At 40.8% G+C, this 10,335-nt stretch overlaps 1 protein-coding gene across 2 annotated transcripts; it reads left to right on the top strand.

Moving 5' to 3' along the window:
- Positions 1 to 1,210: 1,210 nt before the first annotated feature.
- On the top strand, positions 1,211 to 10,335 carry LOC100499585 (akirin 1(2a)). Of its 2 annotated transcripts, none has more exons than XM_021570544.3 (5): positions 1,211 to 1,642; positions 7,285 to 7,431; positions 8,201 to 8,332; positions 8,599 to 8,670; positions 8,758 to 10,335. In XM_021570544.3, exons 1-5 carry the CDS (start codon positions 1,438 to 1,440, stop codon positions 8,766 to 8,768), a joined length of 567 nt encoding a protein of 188 aa, XP_021426219.2. In that variant the 5' UTR covers positions 1,211 to 1,437; the 3' UTR covers positions 8,769 to 10,335.

Genomic DNA, 10,335 nt, shown 5'->3' on the forward strand with positions numbered 1-10,335 from the left:
TTTTTAGAAATACGCGGGGTTTAGCGATGAACTATGACTTTGTGGCTGTAGTAACTAGTGACGACCCAGACTAACGGGGTAACGTAGAGGATAAAGAGAGGCCCAACTCGGCGGAAAATCTGTCCCTCTCCAGCAGGTGGCGTTTTTTTCCTTGTTTCGCCTACCAAGCAAGGAGTTTTTGTATGGAGGTCAATGAGAGTGTCGAATTTGGTCAACAACAAAAATGTATGGCTTATTTGACAAGTTTTTGTATTTGTCTTTAATTGGGATCCCCATTAGCTGCTGCCTGCCGCAGCTAATTTTCCTGGGGTCCAAACACATTAAGGCGTAAAACAATCCAGTTTACACATTACACCTAAAACAAAAATATAAAACAGTACATCATATAACATTAGTACACCACTACATATCTACAATACAAAACGTATAATACCACCATACAACAATATTACAATGTACGTGTATGTAGAGTGCGTGTACTAGCGTTTGTGTGCATCACAGTACCCGCTGTTCCATAAGGTGTATTTGTATTAAATAAATATATGATCCTACTGCTGCATCAGTTACCTGATGTGGAATTAGAGTTCCATGTAGTCATGGCTCTATGTAGTACTGTGCACCTCCCATAGTCTGTTCTGGACTTTGTGAAGAGAACTCTGGTGGTATGTCTTGTGGGTATGCATGGGTGTCCGAGCTGTGTGCTAGTAGTTTATCAAAGAGACAGTTCGGTGCATTCAGCTTGTTAACACTTCCTACAAAAATAAGTAGTGATCAAGTCAATCTCTCCTCCACTTTGAGCCATGAAAGATTGACATGCATATTACTAGACTGCTTTGTACGACTCCCATTGTTAGGGCGGAGAGACACGTATCTTGTCAGTGTATCCATAATCTTTGGGAAACATTAGCTAATGCCTGCATAGCTCATATAGATAGATGTTATTAAATTACTAATTAGTATTAGCTACGTGGCTTTGGTAGAACACTAGGAGCGGGCAGCTATATTATGCAAGCTATATCGCCTATTATTAGCTGGCTAACGTTGAACTTATCATTTTGGTTGTTAAAAGTAAATACGTTTAATTTGATAAAGTAAAGATATTACTTAAATCGGTCAGCTAGCTAGCTGTGTTATTAACTTTTTAAAAAGGAAGCAAAATTCATATTTCGGTCTGAACTCCGTCCAGTAAGTGGCGGTGAAGGCAATTAAAGGTGTGACATCTGCCTTAAAACGAAAGTTAGATGGAAGAAGACGCCATTTGAACCTTGTTATTTAGCAAGCGAGTGATTTAACAAAACACCGATAAAAAATAAATTAGAAGACAAGATAGCGCAAGACGGGACAGCCAATCTTCATTTACTATTAGCAGCTATCCTACATTTTGACCGACACCCCTCCCCCCAAAAAGAAGTTGTTTCCTGGACTAAGTTAGCTACCATGGCGTGCACAGCTACTTTGAAGCGTTCAGTGGAGTTGGAGGCCCTTCACAGCCCTCAATCTCCAAAACGGCGAAGGTGCAGCAATCTGCCAGGGACTCCGGTCTCCCCGTCTCCAAAGCGATGCAACCTGCTGTCTGCTACAGGTGACAACAGTTCGATGTCACCCCAATCGACTTGTGGAGGAGAACACAGGCTCACCCCAGGTTAGTCGAGTGCCCGAATTGAGCTGGATGGACATTGTAGTAAAAGAGGCTATCTAATAATAATTAAGCCTGATTTTTAAAGTCTGTAGCTAATAGGCCTACACTGAAGCAAGACAAGATCATTATGATGTAAAAGGCATACAAATATAATATGTAGTTAGCAAACGTTAGCCACTAGTCTCAACTCACAAGTTTTCCAGAATGAACCCGGCCCTGATTGTAACATGTTTATCCTAGCTAGCTAAGTCAATTCGTTTCTAGTCGATGACAATACCTAGGTAGGAAACAGTGGTGGGTGGAAAAAGTACCAAATTGTCATACTTTAGTAAAAGTAACGATATCTAAAATAGAAAATGACTCGAGTGAAAGTCACCTGGTAAAATTCTACTTGTGAGTATATGTCTCAATTTCTTTCATGTCAAAAATCGAATCAAATTATATTTGTCGCATGCGCCAAATACAACAGGTGTACCTTACGACAAGCCCTTAATTAACCAACAATGCAGTTCAAGAAATATAATTAAGAAAATATTTACTAAATTAAACTGAAGTTTAAAAAAGTAACATAATAACAATGAGGTTAGGGTAAGAGTCTATGTGCGGGGGTACAGGTTAGTCAAGGTAATTTGTACGTGTAGGTAGGGGTAAAGTAACTATGCACGGATAACAAACAGGGAGTAACAGCAGTGTAAAAACAAAGGGGGTGTCAATGCAAATTGTCCGGGTGGCCTTCTGATTAATTGTTAACTGACATTGCCTAGTAGATACAGTTTAAGTCAGAAGTTTGCATACACCTTAGCCAAATACATTGAAACAATTTTACATTTTTCACAATTCCTGACATTTAATCCTAGTAAAAATGATCTGTCTTAGGTCAGTTAGGATCACCACTTTATTTTAAGACTGAAACGTTAGAATTATCAGAGTGATTTATTTAAGCCTGTATTTCTTTCATCACATTCCCAGTGAATTAGAAGTTTACATGCTCTCAATGAGTATCTGGTAGTGTTGCCTTTAAATTGTTTAACTTGGGTCAAACGTTTTGGGTAGACTTGCACAAGCTTCCCACAATAAGTTGGGTGAATTTTGGCCCATTCCTCCTGACAGAGCTGGTGTAACTGAGTCAGGTTTGTAGGCCTCCATGCTGGCACATACTTTTTCAGTTCTGCCCACACATTTTCTATGGGATTAAGGTCAGGGCTTTGTGATGGCCACTCCAAATACCTTGACTTTGTTGTCCTTAAGCCATTTTGCCACAACTTTGGAAGTATGCTTGGGGTCATTGTCCATTTGGAAGACCTATTTGCGACCAAGCTTTAACTTCCTGACTGATGTCTTGAGATGTTGCTTCAATATATCCACGTAATTTTCTTTCCTCATGTTGCCATCTATTCTGTGAAGTGCACCAGTCCCTCCAGCAGCAAAGCACCCCCACAACATGATGCTGCCACCCCCTGTGCTTCACAGGTACACCTCCACTTGACTCAAATTATGTCAATTTGGCTTGCAAGCCTCCCCCTTTTTCCTCCAAACATGATGGTCATTATGGCCAAACATATTTAATTTTGTTTCATCAGACCAGAGGACATTTCTCCAAAAAGTACCAACTTTGTCCCCATGTACAGTTGCAAACCATATAGTCTGGCTTTTTTATGGCAGTTTTGGAGCAGTGGCTCCTTCCTTGCTGAGCGGCCTTTCAGGTTATGTCGATATAGGACTCGTTTTACTGTGGCTATAGATACTTTTGTACCTGTTTCCTCCAACATCTTGACAAGGTCCTTTGCTGCTGTTCTGGGATTGATTTGCATTTTTCGCACCAAAGTACGTTCCTCTCTAGGAGACAGAATGCGTCTCCTTCCTGAGCGGTATGACGGCTGCGTGATCCCATGGTGTTTATACTTGCGTACTATTGTTTGTACAGATGAACGTGGTACCTTCAGACATTTGGAAATTGTTCCCCAGGATGAACCAGACTTGTGGAGGTCTACAATTTTTTTTTAGGTCTTGGCTGATATTCTTTTGATTTTCCCATGATGTCAAGCAAAGAGGCACTGAGTTTTTGAAGGTCGGCCTTGAAATACATCCACAGGTACACCTCCAATTGATGTCAATTAGCCTATCAGAAGCTTCTAAAGCCATGACATTTTCTGGAATTTTCCAAGCTGTTTAAGGCACAGTCAACTTAGTGTATGTGAACTTCTAACCCACTGGAATTGTGACACTGAATTATAAGTGAAATAATCTGTCAACAATTGTTGGAAAAACCTGTCAGGATGCTCTCGTTGGTGGGCTGTATAACTTTTTGAGGATCTGGGGTCCTAGGCCAAATACCTACATGTTTAAAACAGACCACCATAGTCCCTGTGCCCAAGAAAGCAAAGGAACCTGCCTAAATGACTACTGACCCATAGCACTCACGTCTGTAGCCATGAAGTGCTTTGAAAGGCTGGTCATGGCTCACATCAACACCATCATCCCAGAAAGCCTAGACCCACTCCAATTTGCATACCGCCCCAACAGATCCAAAGATGATGCAATCTCTGTTGCACTCCTCACTGCCCTTTCCCACCAGGACAAATGGAACACCTATGTGAGAATTGTATTCATTGACTACAGCTCAGCCAGCGTTTAACAACAACAGTGCCCTCAAAACTCATCAATAAGCTAAGGACCCTGGGACTAAACACCTCCCTCTGCAACTGGATCCTGGACTTCCTGACGGGCCGCCCCCAGGTGGTAAGGGTAGGTTACAACACATCTGCCACGCTGATCCTCAACACAGAAGCCCCTCAGGGGTGCGTGCTCAGTCCCCTCCTGTACTCCCTGTTCACTCATGACTGCTCGGCCAGGCATATCTCCAACACCATCATTAAATTTGCAGATGACAACAGCGGTAGGCCTGATCACCAATAACAACAAGACATTCTATAGGGAGGAGGTCAGAGACCTGGCCATGTGGTGCCAGGATAAACACCTCTCTCTCAACGTAATCAAGACAAAGGAGATGACTGTGGACTACAGGACAAATTGGACCGAGCACGCTCCCATTCTCATCGACGGGGCTGTAGTGGAGTAGGTTGAGAGCTTCAAGTTCCTTGGTGTCCACATCACCAACAAACTATCATGGTCTTCACAGTCGTGAAGAGGGCACGACAAAACCTATTTCCCCCTCAGAGACTGAAAATATTTGGTATGGATCCTCAGATCCTCAAAAGGTTATACAGCTGCACCATCGAGAGCATCCTGACTAGCGGTCGACCGATTAATCGGAATGGCCCATTTAATTAGGGCCGATTTCAAGTTTTCATAACAATCGGAAATCTGTATTTTTGGGTGCCGATTTCCGATTTATTTTTAACATTTTTATTTCTTATTTTTATACCTTTTTATTTAACTAGGCAAGTCGGTTAAGAACACATTCTTATTTTCAATGACTGCCTAGGACTGTGGGTTAACTGCCTTTTTCAGGGGCAGAATGACAGATTTTCACCTTGTCAGCTCAGGGGTTCCAATCTTGCAACCGCACAGTTTACTAGTCCAACGCTCTAACCATTGCACTCCACAAGTAGCCTGCCTGTTACGCGAATGTAGTAGAAGCCAAGGTAAATTGCTAGCTAGCATTAAACTTATCTTATAAAAAAATAATCAATCATAATCACTAGTTATAACTACTAATCCAGTTTAGCAGGCAATATTAACCAGGTGAAATTGTGTCATTTCTCTTGGGTTCATTGCACGCAGAGTCAGGGTATATGCAAGTTTGGGCTGCCTGGCTCATTGCGAACTAATTTGCCAGAATTTTACGTAATTATGACATAAATTGAAGGTTGTGCAATGTAACAAGAATATTTAGACTTAGGGATGCCACCCGTTAGATAAAATACTGAACGGTTCCGTATTTCACTGAAATAATAAACGTTTTGTTTTTGAAATGATAGTTTCTGGATTCGACCATATTAATGACCAAAGGCTCGTATTTCTGTGTGTTATTATGTTATAATTAAGTCTATGATTTGATAGAGCAGTCTGACTGAGCAGCAGCAGGCCCGTAATCATTCATTCCAACAGCACTTTCGTGCGTTTTGCCAGCAGCTCTTCGCAAGCACATCACTGTTTATGACTTCAAGCCTATCAGCCCAATGGCTGGTGTAACCAATGTGAAATGGCTAGCTAGTTAGCGGGGTGCGCGCTAATATTGTTTCAAACATCACTCGCTTTTAGATTTGGAGTAGTTATTCCCCTTGCTCTGCAAGGGCCGCGGCTTTTGTGGAGCGATGGGTAACGCTGCTTCGAGTGTGGCTGTTGTCTATGTGTTCCTGGTTCGAGCCCAGGTAGGGGCAAGGAGGGGGACGGAAGCTATACTGTTACACGGGCAAAACTATAGTGCCTATAAGAACATCCAATAGTCAAAGGTATCTGAAAGGTATATTTTACATGGCACATATTACTTTCTTCTCCAACACTTTGTTTTTGCATTATTTAAACCAATTTGAACATGTTTCATTATTTATTTGAGGCTAAATTGATTTTATTGATGTTTTATATTAAGTTAAAATAAGTGTTAATTCAGTATTGTTGTAATTGTCATTATTACATATTTAAAAATTGGTATCGGCTTTTTTGGTCCTCCAATAATCGGTATCGGCGTTGAAAAATCATAATCGGTCGACCTCTAATCCTGACTGGTAGCATCACTGCCTGGTATGGCAACTGCTCGGCCTCCGACCGCAAGGCACTACAGAGGGTAGTGCAAACGGTCCAGTTTTTTTGTCTTCACTATTATTCGACAATGTAGAAAATACTACAAATAAAGAAAAACCCAGAAATGAGTAGGTGTCAACTTTTGACTGGTACTGTACATACGGTCACTGTAGGGACGACGACGTCGTCAATGCACTTATTGATGAAGCCGGTGACTGAGGTGGTATACTCCTCAATGCCATTGAATGAATCCCAGAACATATTCCAATCTGTGCAAGCAAAACGGTACTACAGCGTAGCATCCACATCTGGCCACTTCCGTATTGAGCGAGTCACTGGTGCTTCCTGCTTTAGTTTTAGCTTGGTAGCAGAAATCATTTAAAATTCCTTAAATTAAGCAAACGGCACCATTTTCTTTTGTATTTATGGATAGCCAGGGGCACACTCCAACACTCAGACTTAAAAAAAAATATATATATTTTTTTACAAACGTGTGTTTAGTGAGTCCGCCAGATCAGAGGTGGTAGGGATTCCCTGGTCATGATAAGTGCATGAATTGGACCATTTTCCTGTCCTGCATTCAAAATGTAACAAGTACTTTTGGGTGTCGGGTAAAGAAGTACATTATTTTCTTTAGGAATGTAGTGAAGTAAAAGTTGTCAAATATAAATAGTAAAGTACAGATACCACAAAAGACAACTTAAGTCGAAATTGAGTATTTTTACTTAAGTACTTTACACCACTGCTAGGAAGTCATTTATACATCCATCTACCTACCAAATTGAAAATATGATGGGTTGATTAGGTGCATGCATGTGTGACCATGTTTTATCACGCAACCGAGAGACATGTGGGAGGCCTGGGTTGATGCGTGAGGAAACACTCATTCCAGGATACGCCAATCATGTTAAGATTACGTTTTCTGTTTCTCCTCTCCACAGAGCAGATTGTCCAGAATCTTAGGCAAGAATACAGCCGCTATCAGAGGAGGCGGAAGCTTGAGGGGGCCTTCAACCAGAGCCAGTCCCAGAGTCTAAGTGATGGCCCAGGCCAAAGCCCTGGCGTCATGGCACCAAGCGCCCAACCAGGTGTGTTTTCATGCACATGCAAATAAATGATTGTAAGAATGAATAACACACACATTGTGCTGTCTCTCACTGTAGGGATGAATAACACACACATTGTGCTGTCTCTCACTGTAGGGATGAATAACACACACATTGTGCTGTCTCACTGTAGGGATGAATAACACACACATTGTGCTGTCTCTCACTGTAGGGATGAATAACACACACATTGTGCTGTCTCACTGTAGGGATGAATAACACACACATTGTGCTGTCTCACTGTAGGGATGAATAACACACACATTGTGCTGTCTCACTGTAGGGATGAATAACACACACATTGTGCTGTCTCTCACTGTAGGGATGAATAACACACACATTGTGCTGTCTCTCACTGTAGGGATGAATAACACACACATTGTGCTGTCTCACTGTAGGGATGAATAACACACACGCTGTGCTGTCTCACTGTAGGGATGAATAACACACACGCTGTGCTGTCTCACTGTAGGGATGAATAACACGCACACTGCTGTCTTGTTTTTTGGTGTGGTGAATAAGAGCCACCAGAGTTAAATTCTTAAGAATTCTGCATGTGTTTATTCTAGATGTTTCAACATCCTGACCTAGTAAGGTGGTTCTTTTTAACCATCCATAGGGCACCCTATTTCCTGATGTAGTGCCCCTGTTAAAAGTAGTCCACAATAAAGAGAATAGGGTGGGATTTGGGATTTTGCATGTGCAGTTGTCAGGCCACAGACCACTCCTTGTCATGTTATAGTGTCTCCAGGGTCTTCTGTGAAGAGGGACCAGCCCTGTTTCACACTGCACCAAGTTGGCTCTCTGTGTGAACGCATTCTCAAGGACCATGACGAGAACATCCGTGAAGAGTATGAGCAAATCCTCAACACTAAACTGGCAGGTATACTGAGTGACTTCCTCTTTACAGATATGTGCCCGGATTCATGAAGCATCTGAGTAGGAGTGCTGATCTGGGATCAGTTTCACCTTTTTTAGACCATAATTAATCAGTTTACATAAGGGGGAGTTGGGACCTGATGCCAGATCGGCTCTCCTACTCTTAAAGGCTTTAGGAATACAGGCCCAGATTGACATCTCATGGTCAGACAGCTCAGTTTAATTGGTTTTAATTCCATAGATAATTTGATGTTTTTGGTTCCTTCCCAGAACAATATGAATCGTTTGTGAAGTTCACACATGACCAGATCATGAGACAATATGGCGCCAGACCCTCCAGCTGTGAGTTCCAACGATATCACAACACGTTCACTTTTATCCTCGTTTCTGCAGGGCCTGTTTTTAAATCATAATTTTCTTATTTTTCAGATGTCTCATGAACTATCTTAAATAAAGAAGTTACCTGCTCTCACGTCTAGACTGCTGCTCGCCTATCTCCACATTTTTCTTCACTACTTCAGTGCTATGATTTTCTTTTGACTTTTAACACTCAATAATCTGAGTTGTACTTGTGTGGGTGTGCTATTTTTTTTTTTTGGAGATGGACGGTTGACTTCTATTTAACCTCCCAAACTCACTGCTGCAGCATGAATCCTCACTTTTCACCAACCATACATGAAAATGTGGTTCTCTTTTTTAATTTTTTTTAATTTTTTAGAAATGAAAGTTATTTGCCGTTTTGTGCTTTATCTAAATTGTATTTGATGTTATACAGGGGGTACTTCAGTGTACTACAGATGGTCAATTGTAGTTTTGCTTTTCTTGAAACATATTTTTGTACATGGCTGATGCCCCCCTTGTCTTGCATATTTCAATTGATCTAGCCTTTCCAGAAACTGATCATGTCAACCCCACGAGAATCTGTTTGGAATTTGCAGGGTTCTTGTTCAGACATTCTACCCAATTATGCTGCAATTGAGGAGATGCCAGCAAAAGCATGTGTCGTTATACTGCGCTCTTTATGAAATATGCAGGCCATTACTATTACATTTGTTGACTGGTTAAGATCCTTTTTTCACAGGGATAGACTATGGTTGAGGCTTTGTTTCATGTGAGAATGAAATGCGGGGAAACTGCACCTATCCTCTCTTGGTTTGGAATAAAACACCATTCAAGAAAAAAAGATTGCGGTCAGAGTAAAGTATAACTGCAGTTATTCTGACATTACTGTGTCCAAAATACCCACGGTTGAAACTGCAGTCTTTTTTTTTTTTTTTTTAAAGGAGTCTGTATAGACTTGATTCTGTTATCTATAATACTTGGGCCCTTGAGAGGTTTGTAAGGGAACCACACTCATTGTTGTGACCTTCTCAAAGTTTTGAATCTGTAGCTGGTCCCCTTTTAAATTTTGTATTTTATTTTATTGAATGTTCTGCATATGATTTATAAACTCTTAATGTACTACTTGATATCCCTATTAAATTACTAGTTTTGGGTTATTAGCCAGGGGATCCTATAATACTGGTGTGTTCTGTAAAGCCTGTGATTTGGACTGAAGGGGTTATTTAGTCCTTTTACATAGTACTACTGAATACAGTGAATGTATGTCTTTTAACGGATGGCTTTGGGTTGAAACAAAACTGATTTTCATCATTCAAACATGAGCTAATGTGCTTCTTTACAAGCTGTATACATAGGGTGCAATCCTACCATTAGGAAGTGCCATTTTAAATGCATCATGAGTTATGACCATTTCTTTACACAGACGAAGACTTGATTCTCTAATTGTGTGGTTTTGGATTGAGTTCTACAAGAAGATCTTACTATGAACTTTTAATCAAAAAATACCCAATCCATTTTTTAAAGTTGTCCTACATGTTGTAGTAATGTGTCCTTTTTGAGCTCAGTTTTGCTGTACACAATTATAACATTGTTGAATATAAAGCCTTGATTTGAAGGGAATCATTTTTATAACATTGTTGAAATAAAGCCTTGATTTGAAGGGAA

Source organism: Oncorhynchus mykiss, chromosome 18, assembly GCF_057628025.1.
Source record: "Oncorhynchus mykiss isolate SJ-2025 chromosome 18, ASM5762802v1, whole genome shotgun sequence".
Lineage (NCBI taxonomy): Eukaryota > Metazoa > Chordata > Actinopteri > Salmoniformes > Salmonidae > Oncorhynchus > Oncorhynchus mykiss.

Excerpts from the sequence above, each read along its gene's own strand:
- LOC100499585 (XM_021570544.3), top strand. The coding sequence starts at position 1,438 with ATGGCGTGCACAGCTACTTTGAAGCGTTCAGTGGAGTTGGAGGCCCTT. Across the intron at positions 7,432-8,200 it reads GGCACCAAGCGCCCAACCAG|GGTCTTCTGTGAAGAGGGAC; the intron begins GTGTGTTTTCAT and ends TAGTGTCTCCAG. Across the intron at positions 8,333-8,598 it reads CCTCAACACTAAACTGGCAG|AACAATATGAATCGTTTGTG; the intron begins GTATACTGAGTG and ends GTTCCTTCCCAG.